At 40.4% G+C, this 22,250-nt stretch overlaps 1 protein-coding gene across 2 annotated transcripts; it reads right to left on the minus strand.

Annotated features, from left to right (window-relative positions):
- Window positions 1-537: 537 nt before the first annotated feature.
- On the minus strand, window positions 538-22,203 carry UBR7 (ubiquitin protein ligase E3 component n-recognin 7). Of its 2 annotated transcripts, XM_076003756.1 has the most exons (12): window positions 21,876-22,203; window positions 20,639-20,738; window positions 19,724-19,857; window positions 18,946-19,006; window positions 17,981-18,076; window positions 14,957-15,010; window positions 14,635-14,740; window positions 11,268-11,476; window positions 10,943-11,092; window positions 9,703-9,865; window positions 8,469-8,530; window positions 538-2,814 (listed from the first exon to the last, which is right to left on the minus strand). In XM_076003756.1, exons 1-12 carry the CDS (start codon window positions 21,959-21,961, stop codon window positions 2,722-2,724), a joined length of 1,314 nt encoding a protein of 437 aa, XP_075859871.1. In that variant the 5' UTR covers window positions 21,962-22,203; the 3' UTR covers window positions 538-2,721. The 2 variants fall into 2 exon arrangements, with proteins under 2 accessions (XP_075859871.1, XP_012594043.1); XM_012738589.3 differs by lacking the exon at window positions 20,639-20,738.
- Window positions 22,204-22,250: the final 47 nt, after the last annotated feature.

Consider the following 22,250-nt stretch of genomic DNA (forward strand, 5'->3'; position numbering starts at 1 on the left):
CCTGCTCCTTAGGCTGTGGGCTCCCAGCCCTGCCTTCTGCCCACGGCCCTTCCTGCACGCACTGGCCGCCACCCAGCCCGTCGCTCTGTGCGCTGTCCACTAGGCCCCGGCAGGAATTATGGCCGTGGGGTGAAGGAGCTCTGCTCAGGGGACCTCAGATCAGACATTTTACACAACAGCAGGAGAATAATGAACTACGACATCTTGAACTAGTCCCTCTGCTTGGAGAGCAGGACTCCAGGGCAGGAATACCAGTTAGAATATACTCATATTATCTCATTTTCTTTTCTTTTTTTCCTCAAAGAGACGGGTCTCGCTGTGTTGCTCAGGCTGGAGGCAGCTGTGGCTACGCACAGGCATGATCGAGGCGCACTGCAGCCTCGCACTCCTGGCTCAAGCGAGTCTCCCGCCTCGGCCTCCCGAGTAGCCGGGAGTACAGGTGCCCGCCACTGTGGCCGGCTACATTCATTTTCTTATAACCTGCAGAAGGAGGTGTGTAGACTTAAATGTGATTAAAAACAATCTGAAAAGCAACTATTTTCAATTGGTTTTATTCAAATTTTACAGAAACCTGATTGGAGTTAAGTATGTAATCATAAGTCCAGTAACAATTTCTACAAAAATGCACATACAATGCCAGAATTCCTTACAAGCAACTAACATCATATTTTTGTTTTGCATAAAACATGCATTAATATTAACTGCCACATGTTGGCCAAAATCAGTCTCTACAAGCAGAGACGGTCCAACATAGTCATAAGAAAACTAGTTGTGAACAACAGGTAAAAAAGAGGTTTTCTGGTTAATGTGAAAGAAGGAACAGTACCTTTCATAAAACGAGCCCTTCAGCACTGGGGTAATCGGGACTATTGTGCTGCACGTAACACATCACCTCTGAGACTTGGTCCTGACCTGTGATAGGAAAGTGAGGAACTTTCTGGTAGTTAAATCAGACATTGGAGAAGATATAAACTTTCAGGGCTGATGGTACAGGAACAGTGCAGCCCTGCAGAGGGGGTTCAACACACCCTCGGACTTGGAAGCGTCCCCAAGCTGCTGACTGTAAACAGCCTCAAAGACACCCTGAGCCTTTTAACCGGCCCCTCCCCACAAGGCTGGCTCGGGGCACACGGGCATCTCCCGCAGCCACGAGCCCTTCCAGCGCCACACCCCACAATTCACGAGGCTCTCAAAGAGGCTGAATGCCAAAACACATGGGCTGTACCATTTCTCTGAGGCCTTGACTTTTATAGGCCAAGTTCAGCTTGTCTAGGGATTGGTGGGCACTCGGATACGCGACTGCTGGACACAAAAGGAATAGTAACATACATGTGTGGCTCCAAAGCCTGAAATGCTTTTGGTAACACACCTCAAATATGTCACCTACTGTCAGGAAAGACCTTGTTCCTCCCGAGGGAAAGAGCGACTGGAGGGCTCTATATTTATCAAAAGGTGTTTTCCACATAGACTGGGGTTTTAAAGAGATTTCAGATCAACTGAAAGGACTTCCCCTCAGATATGGGGTTTTATACAACACTTCATGAGGATCTTCAAAAGAAGATGTCATGGTCACTAGGGACCAGCTGTGGACAGTAACACCGACACACATAACCTCACTCGTGCAGCCTCGGGCCTTGCTTGGAATTTCCTCCCACAGAATCTGTCTCCTCCAAGACAGGGCCGTCACTGCCCTGCTCATCAAGTAAGCTAAGTCAGTATCTTTTTTTCTTCAGCACAGATTCAAGGGGAAAAAATAATAATCTACTGGGGTTCTAATAACATTTTCATAATAGAACAATATCAAAATAGGTCCATTTTTAATATATGCTTATGAATATCCCTGATAATATAAAGAAATCCAGAGGACTTCGTAAACTACCAAGATTTCACAGGGGTGATACCCGGTCTGTTTTCTAGGCAGCAGAAAAGGGACTAGTATACTGGCAGATTTTCTCCAGGAAGCCCTGGGAGCGCTACAGTACTGAAATTCTAGTATTCTAGTGCCAGTAGAATCATGAGTGAAAATTTCACTTTAAATTTATTAGTAAAATTCGTAACAAAGGTCTGCTTCCTCAACCCTGTCATCAGCCAATCTCCCTGCCTGTGAGAGACATCAGGCTAGAAAACCATCAGTCTTGGCTGCTCTGGACGTGGGCCCAGAGAAACCAAGTTCCAAGATCCCTTCTAAGACATGACCAAACCGCAGAGAGCAGGCACGTGGGAGGAGCAGACGGGCCTGAGGAAGCTCTGAGCCAAGGCACCACGACCACAGGGGTGAGGGACCTGCGGAGTTCTAGCTGACAGGAAGAGTACCTTTTGTGATGCCTACAGAGGAGGGCCTGGCCGGCCACAGCTCTGTGGCAAAGCACACATATTTGGGAGTTAAAGAACAAATCATTAAAAAAAAAAATCAATTTGCTTTCTCAAATCAAACATCTGAAAATATATAAGCAAATAACCCTGTGTGTACTGGGGTGGGGGGCTGAAGTCTGGGGAATGAGTTGCATGTAGCTGGGTCGTAAAGAATGCCGGGTGTGAAATCAGCATGGACACTGTGGCGACTATGGTTAAGGAGAAGGAAGGAAGCTGGAGGCCAGAGGAGGCGGCCTCTCCAAAGAGAGGAGGACGGAGAGGGGACCGAATACGAAATACGCCTCTTTTATTCCTAGACTAGGAAGTGGCATTTTCATTAGCCTGAGGGAGGAGGCTTCACACTCCACTCTAGCTGCAGTAATACTGCACCCCATCCACTCTTCTTCTCTTTTTTGACTGAAATTCTTCAAAGAACTGCTGAATGTCCTCTCTCTTAACAACCTGTTGAAAGCAAAGCAAAGATTAGGAAAGGGAACTAAGTTGCAGAACAGCAATAAAAGGTCACAGCATTCATAAACAAGTCAAATGACACTGCTGCTAAGAATTACTTTAATGTGTAATTAGTTAGACCATCTCCATGCTATAGAAAGGTTCCTCAAGGCTCACAGGGGCTGACGTGTTCAGAGTCACACGGCTAAGTAGAATGGTTCAAAGCTTAGGTTCCACCACCGATCTCAGTTTCCCCATACAAAATGGGATAAAAGCAGCACCTATCTAAAAGGGGCCTTTGAAGATCAGATGTGCTATAATGCCTGGCATGCCGTATGTTCTCAATAAATATCAGCTAAAAAGAAGAGTCGGGGAGAGAAGGGGAAAGGGCATTTATTGAAACCTTAAAATCTGTACCCCCATAATATGCCAAAAAAAAAAAAAATGCCAAAAAAAAAAATAAAAAAATAAAAAGAGTGGCAGGGCCAGCACACAAAGTGAGGATGCCAAAGGTCTCCTCAGCTCACTACTTGTGCTCCTTACCACAGTTGTCTTTCTGAAACATGCTACAACTCTGCAAAAGCACTCACAGAAAAACTAGGTTTTCCTTTGAGATTTGTGCTTTCTTTTTTACCAACAGCAGAGAAGATAAAAAAAACAAAACAAAAAAAACACTTTTCCCTATTCATCTTTGGGAAAATATATATATAAAAATAAAAAAGATATACTTTTTTTTCTTGAGAAATATAAAATTCAAGGTGTTTGCTATGTAAACAGAAAAATAATTGGAAAAAAATTACAAGCACTATTTTTAATAAATCTCTTTTGTTCAATAAAAATGACAAATTGGTCAGGCATGCCTGTAATCCTAGCACTTTTAGGAGGCCAAGGCAGGATCATTTGAGGCCAAGAGTTCAAGACCAGCCTGAGCAAGACCTTGTCTCTACAAAAAATTTAAAATATTGGCCAGGTATGGTGGCTTGGGCCTGTAGTCCCAGCTACTCGCGAGGCTGAGGCAGGAGGATCCCTTGAGCCCAAGAGTTCCAGCTGCAGTGAGCTGTGATCACACCGCTCTTGTTCAGCCTGAGTGACAGAGTGAAACCATCTCTAAAAAAAAGGGGGGGGGGGAGAAAATTGTCTTTTCTATTTTATTAGAAAAAGAGCATCATACAAAGGTGTTTATGATAGTAGCAAAATTAAAAATAAGAAAATATTCCACAGATGTAGCCAATCAAAAAAAAAAAAAAAAAAAAAAAAAAAAAAAAAATAAAAATAAGAAAATAATGCATGGGGAAAATATGGATTAAAAAAGCAAAGTGCGACAACCCAGGAGTCCCTCCTCACCCCAAAAGTGAGTCTATGCCAGGTGATCAGTTGAAAAGCTGTCTACGAGCCATAAGAGACAGGTTTGTTAATCTATGTTTTAATTACAAAGATAACACGTGCTTATTGTTAGGAAGGAAGACAGGTAAGGCAGGGAGAATGAAGAAAAAGGAAAGCAAGCATGTGGGCCAGGCAGTAGCTCATGCCTATAATCTGCCTGGCACTCTGGGAGGCCAAGGTGGGAGGACTGCTCAAGGCCAGGATTTCAAAACCAGCCTGGGCAAGAACAAGACCCTGTCATAGCAAGACCCTGTCTCTATAAAAAATTTTTAAAAATTAGCCAGGTGTGGTGGCCTGTGCCCAGCTACTCCAGAGGCTGAGGCGGAAGAATCACTTGAATCTAGGAGTTTCAGGTTGCTGTGAGCTATGATGATGCCACTGCACTCTAGCCAGGGTGACAGAGTGAAAGTGTGTATCTCAAAGGAAAAAAAAGAGAAAGAGAGAGAGCATGTGAATGCCTGTGAGCAAACGGGGAGAGAGAAAGAGAAAGTAAGAAAGATGTAGAAAGTGAAAACCTGGCCGGGCGCTGTGGCTCACGCCTGTAATCCTAGCTCTTGGGAGGCCGAGGCGGGCGGATTGCTCAAGGTCAGGAGTTCAAAACCAGCCTGAGCAAGAGCGAGACCCCGTCTCTACTATAAATAGAAAGAAATTAATTGGCCAACTGATATATATATAAAAAAATTAGCCGGGCATGGTGGCGCATGCCTGTAGTCCCAGCTACCCGGGAGGCTGAGGCAGAAGGATCACTCGAGCCCAGGAGTTTGAGGTTGCTGTGAGCTAGGCTGACGCCATGGCACTCACTCTAGCCTGGGCAACAAAGCGAGACTCTCTCTCAAAAAAAAAAAAAAAAAAAAAAAAGAAAGTGAAAACCTCCTGCTCTTGTTGCCCAGGAGTAAGTGCTACAAACTTACTCAAATGGCAATAAAAACTTGAAATAATTTTCATGGAGTAAGATACTTCTTAATTCTGTAGGCGAAAGAGTGTTAACATTTTGTCAGTACTCTGCTACAGACTGGTAGCTGCTACATCAGCTTTACAAGCACCAAGAGTAAAACTGCTGGTCAATCAGTAAGGAATTAGAACCCCAACAGATTCAAGATTTCGATGGCTGACACATCCTGAAATACCTGCAGCTCAAAGCTCTAATGTACTTTGCTAAACAGCTTGGGAGTTTCCACTTATAAAATGCTAATGAATATGACACTTGAAAGCTCCAAAATGAAGGATCTGTCCCTACCTTGGGTTACAAATATTAACTACCAAAAGCCAGTAAAAGGAAATAATATCTCTGGCAAGGATATTGTGAGAAGACCCAACAACACACAAATTAGAGTGTGCAAGTTTTGGTTTCCACATGTCCTCAAATGGTCACAGCCAACATGCAGAGTAGAAATGTTAATGAATAAATACTTGAGTTCAGTAATAAATCATTTTATTGGTTTGTCTCGGAAAATTTGTAGTTTTTTTGGTATGGTAAGATACAAACATTAAATAAAAGGTAGTCCGTCATCTGAGAACATCTAAAACTTACTTACATTATGCCCTGTGGACAAATATAACCAGAGTAGACAAGTATTAAAGCAACTTAAGGTTTCATTTGTTTTTCTGTAAAGATCTAGTTAATAATGTCAAGGATTAAACAATAAAAAAAATCACATTTTGCTATCCTTTTAAATCATCACATCAGATAAAAACATCCTCTCTTCACAAAGAGTGACTCCAGTAATAACAAGGTCCTAGGTTGTGAAGATGCCCATGAAGACTCTGTAAACTAAAATCCTAAGCCCCCTGCCAAGTGAATGGACCCCCTCTTGGGCAAAGGGACCCCAGAGAAACTTACAACTGAGTTCTCAGGCATGATGGGCAGGGAGGTCAAACACACCTCCTCCTATCCCCTCCCTTTGGAGTTTAAACTAATGACAAACAGCACCTAAGCCCAGGCAAGGCAAAGGTTAAGTCATGCCTTACAAACCATAAAATCTCCTGAAACTTTTTTTTAATCAAGTCAGCATAATGTGGCTTACTTTCCAACCTGACTGGTGTCTCATAACAAGGCAGATAGCAGACCCCATTATCTTAACTCAAGTATTCCTTTCTACTGATTCCCAGCCTGTTTTTTGTTGTTGTTGAGACAGAGCAGAGTCTCACTCTGTTGCCCAGACTAGAGTGCCGTGGCATCAGCCTAGCTCACAGCAACCTCAAACTCCTGGGCTCAAGTGATCCTCCTGCCTCAGCCTCCCGGGTAGCTGGGACTACAGGTGTGCGCCACCATGCCCGGCTAATTTTTTCTATTTTTAGTAGAGATGGGGTCTCGCTCTTGCTCAGGCTGGTTGATTCCCAGTCTTTACACAAAGTTTTATTTCTTTAAACAAGTTCAAATCAAAGAATCTCTGATCCTACCGATAACTGGTAAGCTCCCACCAAGATGTCCCACCTTTTCAGGCCAAACCACTGTATAACTTCCATTTATTGGTTTATGATTTTACCTACAATTCCTGTCTCCCTAAAATGTAAACACAAATTGTAACCTGGCTGCCTCGGACTACTCAGGCTTCAGGGGTTTATGGATCCTCAGGCCACTGTCACTCATATTGGCTCTGAGCAACTTCTTTGAAATTATTTTTACAGAGTTTTTTTTTTTTTCTGTTAACCATTTTGAATAAAAGTCTCAAAACTAAATGAAAAAAGACAACATATCTATCTAATTTTTTATGTGATTTTAAGTATGTGTAAGATAAAATTAATAAATGCACTGTAACCACCAACTGCATAGGAACAGAGGCAACAGCCCCAGGGGCAAAAGCATGTGCTTGGACACTATTTGAAACATCTCCAATGTCCCTTAATAGTGCAGAGGTTAAACAGTGAGGCAAAGTCCCCCATTACACCATGAACAGTCTTAGTTCTAAGAAGAAAGAAGCTTGAGTCTACATAAACCAGAGAATAGCCTTTACAGCAGGAATGAGAATAACTATAGTTTAAGAATGGTGGGGAAGTAGGAAATGTTCACAATGATAGTGAAAAACATTTAGGAGAAGGCTCTTTTAACCCCTGTCTACCATTCATTTTGCAGAAAGGCAGCACCGTGACCTTGTCCAGAAATCTGGGCAGCTAAATGTTCTTGCCATATTTATGAGAAAGAAGAAAATGACCTAAAGTACCCTGGGAGAGATTTCTTCCAAGAAAGCAAGTCTCAGGGAACTTCTTGGGTATTCCTTAGACCCATATCTGGCCTTAAGCAAAGCAAAACATTTCCTGTTCATAAGGACAGCCTTAGGCCATGAAGAGAAAAGTTAAATCTTGTTTTGCATCTGCCTTTGGAAGATAGAAAAATATTTTAGAAAAAAAAATTCTGTCACAAACATATGAATAGGAAAGGAGTGGGAAGTACAGGTATTTGTAAATTTACCTGGAAGCCTATCTTTTTTTGTTTTTCTGAGACAGAGTCTCACTTTTGTTGCCCAGGCTAGAGTGAGTGCCGTGGCGTCAGCCTAGCTCACAGCAACCTCAATCTCCTGGGCTCAGGCAATCCTGCTGCCTCAGCCTCCCGAGTAGCTGGGACTACAGGCATGCGCCACCATGCCCAGCTAATTTTTTCTATATATTAGTTGGCCAATTAATTTCTTTCTATTTATAGTAGAGACAGGGTCTTGCTCTTGCTCAGGCTGGTTTTGAACTCCTGAGATCGAGCTATCTGCCCACCTTGGCCTCCCAGAGTACTAGGATTACAGGCGTGAGCCACTGCGCCCCGCCTGGAATCCTTCTTAAGACATTACACATTTTAGAGTCAGCTTTTAAAGTACAGACTCTTTTACTAGCAAGAGAAATTTTTTAGCCCCAATGATAAAGTTCCTCTATTCTAAAGTATGGAACTCAAAATCGCAGAAAATGGGTCTAGTTTTAAGGTTTCCTGCCCAGTTGTTTCTCCATTACCCTCCCAAGGATCCATGCTTCAAGGTCAAGGTCAGCAGAATTAGTATCCTTGAGTCCTTCCAATCTTCTCCTAAGCTACAACTACTCTCTTCGGATCTTGTGGGACTGCTCCAACTCCAGTCCTCTTTCCTCCTGGCCCAGCTAGAGTCAGGTAAGGACTCCTGACCCTTGGTGATTCACTGCCCATGCATGATTTTTCCTTAGCCTGCCAATACTCCTATAAGCAGTCTCTGCGAGAAACTCTCAAGTACCCCATTTAAGTTGCACAGTCATTTTTTTATCATCAAATCAAATAAACAGTTTATTTAAAACTTACAGGGCTATGATTAAAATTCTTTAATTCAACATACCGTGCCTTCATCAGCAAATCTCTTGAGATAGTCTTTAAGTTCAGTCTTCAAGTCATTGTATTCTAAATCAAAACCACAAAGGTACTTAAAATTAAGATAAGCCATTTGTTTTCAAAACAAAATATTCCTTTGTCATTGACATTTCATCACTTAATACTGTCCTTTAAACCAAATTTTTCTTAAGTGAAATCTGCATAGAAACTTGTTCCCAATTTCTCTGGACTTTCTCCATGTTGATAGCTGGGACCCTTTTTCTTTCTTTCTTTCTTTCTTTTTTTATTTCAAAATATTAGGGGGGTACAAATGTTTTTATTACATGGACACCTTGTTTAATGCGTAAGTCTGGGCTTTTAGTATGCCCATCACCAGAATAGTGTTCATTGTACCCAATTTTAAAAAATAAAAATAAAATAAAATTTTAAAACCCTCAAAAAGCAGAGATATCCTTACTCCCATAAAGAGTAGCTAAGATTTTTTTTTAAAGGGCTTTCTATTTCTCTGGAATTATAGTAGTTGAAATAACCTTAAACTCATTAAACATTAAATTTTAAAACTCATTCATTCAACAGTTTATATTATGTGCAAGCATCTTAAGGACTACAAAATCTTTTAGATGCAGCCTCCATCCTCAAAAAGCTTTTAGTCTAATAAATGGAAATGGAAATTAGTCAAAGTTACAAATAAAAGACAGAAATGATCAATGCCACAAAAGAAACAGAAAGGTGGTGGCATGGGAGTGGAAACTGGCTGGTTTACAAATCATGGAAGTAAGTTGGGCATGCCGGCATGAAAACATAAAAGCCTACATTTAAGGGTAGGAGATATTTTCCCCTCTAGTGGTTTTCTGTGAACCGCTGAAGCAACCTCAAGAACTATCAAAAAGATGACATGCTTTGCTCAAAAAGATGACATAGTGCTCAAAGAAAATTATTTCAATGGATGGAAAATGTTTCTATTATTCTTTATTCATTACATCTACCCTTAATCAAAATAGCACAAGTTGTGGTTTCTCAAGCATGTAATTATTCTAGCATGTAACTCTGATGCAATGGTAATAGTAGCTAAATACTCAGCAATGTGAAAATCAAGCATCTGTAGTTGGGTCCTACTATACAATTCAAATTTTTAATTTTCTTTGTATTAAATTAAAAATATAGGTGTTTATTGCCCTCCTTATACACCTTTTTTTTCCATAATGAAGGAAACTTTATGAATTTCCACTAACAGTACTTACCACAAATAAGTTCAACTTGCTGGACTCTATTCATGCTGTTAAGGGTATCCATTAAAGGGTCCCTCCTATCAGTTGCCTGGTCAATCTTGCCTTTGTTTTCATAAGCCAGAACTGTGTCATATTCATCTGTCAGGAACAGGACATCTAGATCTCCATACATTTTCTTTAAAAAATAAACCAGTTTCCCCATTAGAACTGTATTATCATTCTCAGAAAGTCAACTTCATGAGAATTACTAAAATTTTAATTTTTTTAGATTAACACCTAGAAAAACCAAAGTCTCTTAGCAGAGTTGCTTGAAGAACTTCTTTTCATTTCAAAATATTAAGGGGCAGAGGGAAATGGGCATTCATTGAAACCTTAAAATCTGTATCCCCATAATATGCCGAAATAAAAAAAAATAAAAAAAAAATTAAGGGGGTAGAAATGTCTTTGTTACCTGGATACTTTGTATAATGCTTAAGTCGGGGCTTTTACTGTGCCCATCCCCATAGTAGTGTTCATTGTATCTGATAGATAAGTTTTTACACCTCATCCCCATCCCACCCTCCAAAAAGACTTAATTCTTTTTGCCCAGATTTCTTTCAGAAATCTCCCAACTGTTAGTAGATGTATGATCTATGAGCTCTTTATTTTAAAAGCACTGATTTACTATAACTTTCAAGCAATTTACGTTTCTAAGCAACTCTATGATATAAAAAAGATAAGTAGAAAATTGCTATTTTCTACTAATATTAAGATAAGTAGCCAGGCATAGTGGCTCATGTCTATAATCCTAGCACTTTGGGAGACTGAGGTGGGAGGTTTGTTTGAGGCTAGGAGTTCAGGACCAGCCTGAGCAAGAGTTAGACCCCATCTCTACAAAAATATAGAAAAATTAGCTGGGTATGGTGGCTCACACCTGTAGTCCCAGCTACTAGGGAGGCTGAGGCAGGAGGATCACTTGAGCTCAGGAATTTGAGGTTTCAGTGAGCTACAATGATGCTACTATACTCTAGCCCAGGAGACAGAGTCTCTGTCTCTTAAAAAAAAAAAATAAGTGAAAACTATTGCACAATTTATTTTCTTATACAATCAATCAGACTGTAAGTACTGTTTCATAAATTTGCTTAGCATAAAAATTTTGAAAGTCTCCTACACTCCTATATTAATTCCATAAATATATTTTTCAGATGTTCTTATTTTGGGCATCAGTACATAAAACACACTAACACTGAACTTAATAAGATAAGATACTTACCATACAGTCTTGGCAGGTACATAACTTGCTACGCCAGTTCAGGGGCCAGTAGGTGGCAGTGTCTTTCTTTATGAACTGCTTAGCCTTAAGCTCCAAAAGTTTGCAGCCTGATTGTGACTCCGTGTTGAGGCTTTGATTCTTAAACACTGTCTGAAATAAAATTAAGTTCTGAAGTGTGTTTTTTAAACTATCATAGTTTCATAGTTTATATTTTGTAAATAGATTTATTTGGGCAAAGAATACAAATGAAATCCAAAGCTATAGAGCTTACAGAATTAATTTTGCTTAAATTTCATTTTTTTAAGGCTTGTACTTCATATATTACCTGGAGATCAGATTCAGAACTAGAGCTAGTACATGGTTCATTATTCTGCTCTGCTTTAACTTCCTTTATGGCATCCTTTCCATGTTCTGGAACATCCTCTTTGAGGGTACCATCCTGATGATTTCCATTTTCAGCTTTGGTAACATCCTGATCACCTATTCCATCAACATTCCGTACCAAAGCATCATCCTCAGCAGATATCTTGGTTACTGTAGGTTCAACAAAAACACACACACACATATACACATATCCACAGACCTAGCAGACAATAAAATCAATTATTCTGATTTTAAAATATTCCAGAATCTGTAAAAGGAGAAAAGTCAACCTTAATCTCTGGAATAAGGAGAAAGGAATATCAGTACTTCTTTAAGTTATGCCTGCCTAATCTGAAGAATTCAAATAATTGAACAGTTCGTTTGAAAACATCAGTCACTACATAAGCACTTTATACATAAAGGAGAAAAGAATATACTGTAGGATAAGATTTAGCTGTGAACACAGGTGGAAGAGTAGTTTTGAAAAAATAACCAGCTTTTTTTTATGAGAGGAGGAAATAAAAAGCAGTGAAAAAATAAATAAATAAATAAATAAAAACAACAATGAGGCATCTACCCAAATGATCCAATGACACTCTACAAAGAAGATACCTGCACTCGAATGTTTATAGCAGCACAATTCATAATTGCAAGGCTGTGGAAACAGCCCAAGTGCCCATCAATCCAAGAATGGATTAATAAAATGTGGTATATGTATACCATGGAGTACTATTCAGCTCTAAGAAACAATGGTGATATAGCACATCTTATATTTTCCTGGTTAGAGCTGGAACCCATACTACTAAGTGAAGTATCCCAAGAATGGAAAAACAAGTACCAGATATATTCTCCAGCAAACTGGTATTAACTGAGTAGCACCTAAGTGGACACATAGGTACTACAGTAATAGGGTATTGGGCAGGTGGGAGGGGGGCAGGTATATACATACATAATGAGTGAGATGTGCACCATCTGGGGGATGGTCATGATGGAGACTCAGACTTTTGGGGGGAGGGGGGAAATGGGCATTTATTGAAACCTTAAAATCTGTACCCCCATAATATGCCGAAATAAAAAAAAAAAAAAAGTGGAAAAAAAAAACAAAAACAATGAGTGCATGCTGCACAGGGTGCTCAGGCCTGTAATCCCAGCACTTTGGGAGGCCAAGGCAGGAGGACTGTTTGAGCCCAGGAGTTTGAGACCAGCCTGCTGGGCAACAGAGTAAGACCCTGTCTCTACAAAAAATAAAATTAGCCAGGCAATGGTGGAACACACCCAGCTACTTAGGAAGCTGAGGCAGGAGGATCACTTGACCCCAGGAGTCTGAAGCTGCAGTGAGCTATGTTCACACCACTGCCCTCCAGCTTGGGTGACAGAGTGAGACCCTGTCTCCAATAAAAACAAAAGGGGAGGGGGGCGTGTAGAGGCAAATACCATGAAGGAGAGAAGAGAAACAGTAAGGTAGCTCATGTTGGATGATGGCATTTCTTTTCTTTTTTTATTTTTGAGACAGGGTTTGCTCTGACTCCCAGGCTGGAGTGCAGTGGTCACAGCTCACTGCAGCCTTGAACGCCTATGCTCAAGTGATCCTCTTGCCTCAGCCTTCGGAGTAGGTAGTACTACAGTTGCATGCCGCCACGCCTGGCTAATTTTTGAAAAAATTTTTGTGGAGACTAAGCCTTGCTATGTTGCCCAGGCTGGTCTCAAACTTCTGGCCTCAAGCAATACTCCCACCTAAGCCACCGTACCTGACCACATTTCCATTTAATAGGAGATAAAGCCATCTGCTGAAAGGAAAGGAAATGAAGAAAGAGCTGGACAATCAATTAAGAAAACCAAATGAATAAGAAATACATATGGGTCCAGTGTCTGTAGAAAGAGAGAGAGATCATTGGAAAGGGTATGAACAAAAAGAGGGAGCACCAAGTTGAGAAACTTTGAGGGCCAGGCTAACGCCTATAATCCTAGCACTTTGGGGGACCAAGGGGGTAGGATCACTTGAACCCAGAAGTTTGAGACCAGCCTGGGCCATAGTGAGACTCCCATCTGTACAAAAAAATTTTTAAACTTAGCTGGGTGTGGTGGTGCATGCCTGTAGTCCCAGCTACTTAGGAGGCTAAGGAGGATCACTTGAGCTCAGGAGTTTGAGGGTGCAGTGAGCCATGATGACACCATTGCACTCTAGTCCCCACAATATGGTGAGACCCTATCTCAAAAAAAAAAAAAAAAAAAAAAAGAACTTTGAAGCAAATCAAAAGTATGGGACAAGACATTAGGTATAGCTATGCTGCCTGTGGTTTGTGCAGGGAAGTGGTCCCAAGAGGTGAGAAAGGGCAAGAAATTAAAGGGCAGAGCCCTCATGAATAGAATTAGTCCTTTATAAAAGAGACCTGGGTATAGCTTGTTTACCCTTTCTGCCATGTGAGGACACACAGAAGGCTCCGTCTATGAGGAATGGGCCTCACCAGACACCAATTCTGCTAGTGCCCAGTTCTTGAACTTCCCAGCCTCCAGAACCGTGAGTAATAAATTTCTTATTGTTTATGAATTACCCAATCTAAGATATTTTCTTATAGCAATACAAATGAACTAAGATGTTATCCCCTCCCCAACCAATAGCATGTCTTATATTTAAATATAACTTATTTTAATTCTATGTATCTTTCAAAATTCTGTTCAAAACTGCCTCTTCTTTATCTGAGAATGTCTTGATTTCTCCTTTTTTAAAAAATAAAAAAAATAAAAAAAACTGCCTCTTCCATTTTCTCTAATTCTGGTCTCATCCTTACTGTGCATCATGCCATTTAAGTACAAATTTGTTCTTGGTAGTCTCTCAACCAATCTGTAAGTACCTTGCGTAGAAGAAACATACACTATTTTCTATACCTCAGAGTCCAGTTAAAAATAGTTGCTGAATGGCCGGGTGCAGTGGCTCGCGCCTGTAATCCTAGCACTCCGGGAGGCTGAGGCGGGCAGATTGCTCGAAGTCAGGAGTTCGAAACCAGTCTGAGCAAGAGTGAGACCCTGACTCTACTATAAATAGAAAGAAAGTAATTGGCCAACTAATATATATATAGAAAACATTAGCTGGGCATGGTGGCAAATGCCTGTAGTCCCAGCTACTTGGGAGGCTGAGGCAGAAAGATTGCTTGAGCCCAGGAGTTTGAGGTTGCTGTGAGCTAGGCTGATGCCACAGCTCTCTAGTCTGGGCAACAAAGCGAGACTCTGTCTCAAAAAAAAAAAAAAAATAGTTGCTAAAAATCCTGGGTTGAACGTACATAGTTCACAAGTGCAAGTTTGTGGCACACCAACTGCACAGAAACACCTACCTGCCCATTGTGCAGCATAGGCCCACAAGAAAGAACAACGTTTCATACAAGCCTGGCACACCATCTCCTGGAAATCCCCACTCTCGGGGGGAGTGGCACCAAGATGCTGTGAATACAGAAAACCAAATATTTTTCTATGATTGTCAAATTGTCCAAAATGTCCATTATTTTATAAACAAATACTGCAACATCTATGAAGATCATATCTTCATAGTTTATTTTTAAAGGAGTAATTATAATGTAAAATATAATGATTCAAAACGAAAAGATTCTCCATCTTTTTGTGAAGACAATGGCTTTAAAAGGTGAAAGTTTTCCTTACCCTTCCATGGAACCAGTCTTCACAGACTACACACTGGATCATCTCATCTGGAATCTAACAGAGAACAGAAGTTGGTTTGTTAAAGATTACACTGAATGCTGGGACGTGGAAGTAAACCTAGCACACAGTAGAATCGGATATTAAATAATTCTCTGCCAACACCGTGAGACCCCTATCCATGTAATAGTAGTCAAGGACACAGAGAAATTCGTTCTACAAGAACTGGTGTTACAAAGGGTTACATGACATAAGTACTTTGCAAGCAATTATCAAAGCTCTTTCACATCAGTTACTTAATAGCTGATCTCACAAGACTTTATAGAGAAGTAGGGCATCCCTATTTTTACACATAAACCCAGGCCCACAGAAGAAGTGTGAATTGACCAAGGTAGAATGTAACAACTGGTACTTTTTACCAACCACACCATGCTGCCAAGTAAACTGAAAAGTAAACATTTTTTTTTTTTTTTTTGAGACAGAGTCTCGCTTTGTTGCCTAGGCTAGAGTGAGTGCCGTGGTGTCAGCCTAGCTCACAGCAACCTCAAACTTTTGGGCTCAAGCGATCCTTCTGCCTCAGGCTCCCAAGTAGCTGGGACTACAGGCATGCGCCACCGTGTCCGGCTGATTTTTTCTATATATATTAGTTGGCCAATTATTTATAGTAGAGACAGGGTCTCACTCTTGCTCAGGCTGGTTTCGAACTCCTGACCTCGAGCAATCCCCCCCCCCCCCCGCCTCGGCCTCCCAGAGTGCTAGGATTACAGGCGTGAGCCACTGCGCCCAGCCTGAAAAGTAAACATTATAAACAATCTCTTGATAATACAGATGATAACAACTTCTTTAATTTAAATAAATTTAATAGTTAAATAATTAAATGCTGGGCCTGGGAAAATTATATTCCAAAGGATACAGACTATGATTTTCCTTTTATTCTCAGGTTTTCATATCTGAGAATAAAGATATGAAATATTTCACACACACACACACACATACACACAAAGCAGTTTTATTCTTTTTTCTGCCTTTATCAACTTATTCATCATTTCATTTTTTCTTTTGATTCAATAGTATTATAAATAACACTTTACCCCATATCTTAAAATATCCAGTTTTAAGGTTTTATTTTTGTTAACTCAAAGATAACTTCAACTTGTTCCTCTATATAATTTGGTTCAATAATTATAGTTTTAAGACAATTAGAAAGGAAAAAGGAAAAGGCTAACTTCTCTAAATACAAAAATTACTCTATCAAATCAGTAAATATACAAATAAAACCCAACCCAATCAAAACATAGGGTGAGGATATGAAAGGACAATTCAAAGAGAATGTTATACTTTGCAGGAGGTAGATTTGTACTATTGACCTGAAAGAATGTCTATGATATACTGATAACCAGGAAAAGCCAGTTGCAGAAGTGAATGTACAGAATTTTCACTTTTGTTAAAAGAAAGGAAACTACACATTAAAACACACAATCACTTTTATGTGTAATTAAAAAGGCCTAAAATATACACATCAAAAAGTGTTAACTAGGCCGGGCGCGGTGGCTCACGCCTGTAATCCTAGCTCTTGGGAGGCCGAGGCGGGCAGATTGCTCAAGGTCAGGAGTTCAAAACCAGCCTGAGCAAGAGCAAGACCCCGTCTCTACTATAAATAGAAAGAAATTAATTGGCCAACTGATATATATATAAAAAAAAAAATTAGCCGGGCATGGTGGCTCATGCCTGTAGTCCCAGCTACTTGGGAGGCTGAGGCAGAAGGATCGCTCGAGCCCAGGAGTTTGAGGTTGCTGTGAGCTAGGCTGACGCCACGGCACTCACTCTAGCCTGGGCAACAAAGCGAGACTCTGTCTCAAAAAAAAAAAAGTGTTAACTATGGGAAAGTAAGAAGTGCAGGAATACAGAAGAACTCCTTTTTTTTGGAGACAGGGTCTCACTCTGTTGCCCAGGCTAGAGTGCCTTGGCATCAGCCTAGCTCACAGCAACCTCAATCTCCTGGACTCGAGCGATCCTACTGCCTCAGCCTCCCGAGTAGCTGGGACTACAGGCACGCGCCACCATGCCCGGCTAAATTTTTCTATATGTATATATAAATATATTAGTTGGCCAATTAATTTCTTTCTATTTATAGTACAGACAGGATCTTGCTCTTGCTCAGGCTGGTTTCTTACTCCTGACCTCAAGCAATCCACCCGTCTTGGCCTCCCAGAGTGCTAGGATTACAGGCGTGAGCCACTGCACCCGGCCTCAGAAGAACTCTTATCAAATTCTGCATATATTTCTAATTGAAAGTTTTTTTTCCCCACTATGATCTGCAGGAAGTACTTAAATTTTTAAGGGGATGCAGTTTGTAAATCCTATTTCTTTCCTTCAAGGGAGGCAAGAAGTGGAAGGTCATATCTTAGTAAGTGTTTAGGGGACAGGGTAGGCAGACAGGAAAGAGGGAGAAGGAAAGAAGTTTTGGCCTTGGGAAAGTCCTCTTCAATATTTCATTCTTATGATATAAGAATGAGAAGATCCTAGCTCTTGGGAGGCCGAGGCGGGCGGATTGCTCAAGGTCAGGAGTTCAAAACCAGCCTGAGCAAGAGCAAGACCCCGTCTCTACTATAAATAGAAAGAAATTAATTGGCCAACTGATATATATATAAAAAAAAAAAATTAGCCGGGCATGGTGGCGCATGCCTGTAGTCCCAGCTACTCGGGAGGCTGAGGCAGAAGGATCGCTCGAGCCCAGGAGTTTGAGGTTGCTGTGAGCTAGGCTGACGCCACGGCACTCACTCTAGCCTGGACAACAAACCGAGACTCTGTCTCAAAAAAAAAAAAAAAAAAAAAAAAGAATGAGAAGAATAGTTGAGATCTGTACCAGTTGTAGATCCAACCCAGATAAAACTAGAACCCTTTCACAATCCTGCAATCCTTCCTGAAGAGCTTCAGAGGCCCAGATATGACAAGAGGCTGAAGAGTCAAGGCTAAAGGCTAGAGATGATACATACAATCCTAGGTTTTAAACTCCGATTCTCTTACCTCATCTTCAGGATCAGGATAGGGTCTCTTGCAAACGCAATACAATCCAAAAAAGTTCTCATTGTATTTATTACCAGAATTTACCTTTGCTTTGTCCTGAAATATAACATTGATTTCAATATGTAATGTGGTATAATTTTAACTATAATTTCATACATCATAAAATTTCTGCATTCAATAAATTTCTACACTAAATATTTTCCCCCTAGAAGCTGGTCTTTAATTTTGAAAGTATGAAGAGAAAAATTTACTCCTATTAAAGGGATACTTTTTCCAGGATACAGGGAAAAACTAAAATTTATTTTTTATAGCAATTAGAGGAAATTAAATATACCCATTCAATAAAATGGAGATAAAAGTTAAGCATAAATATTAATTATCAAACCATGTGAACTGATATTGGCTTGGAATTTCAAAATACTTCTTTACAAACAGCTGTGAGAGTCAAGATCCTCAGGTTACTAGACAGCAAAAAGTTGTCTAAAACTAACCTTCAAAAGGGGAAAGGATGACAGCTTTAACAATTATGATTGAATATAACATTTCTTTCTCTTTTATTTCTATTTCACTGAAATTTATTGTATAAGCATAATTTTTATTAGTTAAAAAGTTGTAAAAAAGTCCTGTGTGTTTGTAGCCCACATTCATTATTACCAACTTTTATTTATTCAGTTTTGAATCATATCCTTTGTTTTAAAAGCCTCAGAGAATGAGCACAACCACATAATTAAACCTGAATCATGTTAAACATTTTCCCCCAAACTTTTCATATTAACTACAATCTATATTATAGGCTCTAAATGGGATTTTTCATTTTTCCAACAAAAGAAAAAAAGGAAATATCTTCCATCTGCAAAGAATAAGAACTTCTTTTTTGGAAAATACAGGTATTTGTTTTTTACCCACTCTGGCAAATATCAACCTCAGCTCTTTTAAATACATTTATAGTTATAGCGCTTACTTACAGGAAATAATTTGCATTCCAAATTTTTAAACTTGCTGTTTCCACAGTCACAACGAAAATTTCTGAAAAAAGGAGGAAAAGCCACTTTTAAATCTAATGAAGTGCTCTTTAAATTCAAATCATAGCTTCTTCCCTTTTCAATTCATTCTAGAATTGAAAAAGTGGCTTTGGTTGCTGTTCATGTATCCAATTTGGAATTCCTTCAAGTATATAACAATAAAAGATTTTACAATTATAGAAATCAATATGCATAAAGTCAAATATCTATATTATACACACATACACAAACAAACACACAATTAAAATAATGGCAGAGGATAAGTAGTTTGAGTTTGTACCATAATTACATCTTAAAAGGCCCTATGGAAAAACTATTCTCTCCAGTTATTGTATATAAAATAATTACATTAAATTTCATGGCTGGGTGTGGTGGCTCATGCCTTTAATCCCAGCCATCCTTTTGGGAAGGCCAAGGCAGGAAGACTGCTTGAGCCCAGAAAGAAGTTCCAGACCAGCCCTAGGCAACATAGCAAGACCTTGTCTCTACAAAAAAAATTTTTAGACTAGCCAGGCATGATATCATGTGCTCATAGTTCTAACTACTTGGGAGGCTGAGACAGGAGGATCACTCGAGCCCAGGAGTTCAAGGCTTCAGTGAGCTATGATCACACCACTGCACTACAGCCTGGGCAACAGAGTGAGATCCCATTCCTTAAAAAAAAAAAAAAAAAAAAAAATTCACTAATACACATACTTTGAATGATAAAAAGCATGTTTACCTTTTTGTGTAGAGCTCAAATAGCTTATGACTTCCATGACATTCATAACTGCAAGCTAGACAAATTCCTGCTGGTTCTTCTCCCTCTGGGGTGCAGGTACTACAGGCATATAGTGCTTGTCTCTTTACCGAGCCCTAAACAACAGCCCCAAAATGGAAAAGAAGAAATTAAGGAAACAGCATAGTTACCTAATACCCATACTATGATCTGAAAAATCATTAAAATCAGATTATCTGTGGTCAAGATCTTTCTGTAAAAATCATTAAGCCTATTCAAAAAGTATAAACTTAAGATACACAGATACTGACAGGGAAAAAAGAAAAAGAAAAAAAAGTATAAACAATAGAGTACTAAAAACACTGTTGAATGTTTCATATCTATATAACTAGTGCTTGTTTTCATACTATTTTTTCTGAAAGTTAAAGGAAGTTTAAATTTGTCAATCAGCTGTAAGTTTGCTTAATCATTTTAACACATGAAATGTAGGAGAATGTGTATAGATTTATGTAAGTAATATCACACTTTAACTTTGGAAAATGTTTGTAAATCAAGCATAGAGAAAAATCAATACATGAAAAGAATCTCTTTGATTTTTAGGAGATGCATGCTGAAGTATTTAGATGTGCAGTGTCATCATGTCTGCAACTTATTTTCAAATAGGTCAAAATTTAATAAAAGAAAAATGTCTTTTATAGAGGAGAGAGAAAACAAATGTGGCAAAATGTTAAAAAAAAAAAGTAAATACATGTAAAAGGTATACAGGTGTTCATAATGCTATTCTTTCAACTTAGCCATAGATTTAAAATGTCTCAAAATGAAAAGTCGAAGGAAAAACAGGCAAAATTTCTAGAAATCTTGACAATGGTTACTCTCCTATAGGAAGGAGATTGACACACAGGGAGGCTTTGGGGATACCAGTAATGTTCTATTTCTTGATCTGGGTGGTGGGTACATGCATGTGTTCACTTTTTTCTCAAGCTGTACAGATGATCTATGCAAACTTCCATATGTTTTACTAAAAAAAAAAAAAGATAATTTTAAGGAAGTCCATTTTATAAAGCTAACTATATTTCAAAAATAGCTTACATAGAGACAGGACTACTTCTTCTTTTTTCAAGGGAAACAGGGAAAAAATGTTTTAGTGGTGACCAGAGGTTTTAAATACCAGCCAACATCTGGGACTATTTCTGGATACCAAGTTTATTCAACAATCTAACCACTTTGTAGGGTAAACTAACTTGATCAACAACGACAACTGGTTATTATGATCTCAGTTCATACCACATAATGAATGCCAAGTCTCTCCCCTCATCCCCTAGTGTTCCACTCCACCCCCCTGTCTAAGTAAACCTTCTCCCTCCTACCAATCAACCCTTGTTTTCTTCCTACCCACCCTTCTCCATTTTTGTACTCAGAAATACAGGATGAGTCACCGAACACTACATCACACCCCCTTAAAACCCTTGTACACTACATCTTCCAAATGCCAAACAGAACATTTTCTCCTCTCCTCCCCTCCCTCGCCAAAGCTACCTGCTGTTCTGTTCCCATCTGTTTTTTTTTGGGGGGGGGGGAGCGGGGTGCAGATTTCATATAGACATGATACTTGCTTCGTTTTGCAAAAAATAAAAAAGTACTGGCCAGCACTTTCCAAACTACAATTGCAGATAAATTAGTAATCAAGGAGCCCACCCCACACGGGAAGAATTTCAAATCCAGAGCTCTTTCCTTTAACTATACTTTGACTCTCCATTCGGTCCCTAATAAATACATAATCTTAGGATGGGAAAAGTTGGGGCAAAGATATCTGGATTTTACTGGTCATGGGGATGATTTCGTGAAAAGCAGCTGGGGCACCAAGAAGAGACTGGAGAGGAAAGACAGAGCAGCTGCTCCAGGGACAAATCCTGAAAGGGCAGGACAGAGAGAAGGGAGGAGAGGGGCCCATTGCCGGACACAGGCTAAAGAAGGGGGCCCAGAAGGCTAAGGATCAAAGGGCAGCTGGGCTTGAGATGAGAAAGGCCAGGACGAACGGCGGCCCGGGACTACCATCTGGGGAACGACTGCGGCAGATGGGAACAGGGAAAGCCTGGCCGGGTATAGGAGGTTCTGCTGGAGCTGGGGGGAGACGAGGCCCGGGCCGCGCGCCCACCTGCGAGTAGGAGCACTTCTCGGAGTCGCTGCCGCCCAGGACGGCACATGCCTCATTCTCCAGCTCTTCGTCCTCCTCAAGTACATCGACCAACGATACCACTGGCTCCAGCTCCGAGTGCCGCCCAGCAGACCCCTCAGCTCCAGCCATCCTCAACTGTCACCCGGACCACGGTTCTACCCCGGCGGAGGCGGGAAAAGCAGCCGCGAGGGGCGTAGCCGGAGGAGGCGGAGGCCTGAGTGCCATGAACCAATCCCAAAGAAGGAAAGCAAGGGAAGGGGGCGGAGCGACTTCCGACGAACGGAAGTCACTCCTCTCCCCTCTCCCGCCTGCGCCGGCGGCGGGCTGCTTTCCGCTTCCGGGCAGCGCTACCCT

Source organism: Microcebus murinus, chromosome 6 (assembly GCF_040939455.1).
Source record: "Microcebus murinus isolate Inina chromosome 6, M.murinus_Inina_mat1.0, whole genome shotgun sequence".
Taxonomy (NCBI): domain Eukaryota; kingdom Metazoa; phylum Chordata; class Mammalia; order Primates; family Cheirogaleidae; genus Microcebus; species Microcebus murinus.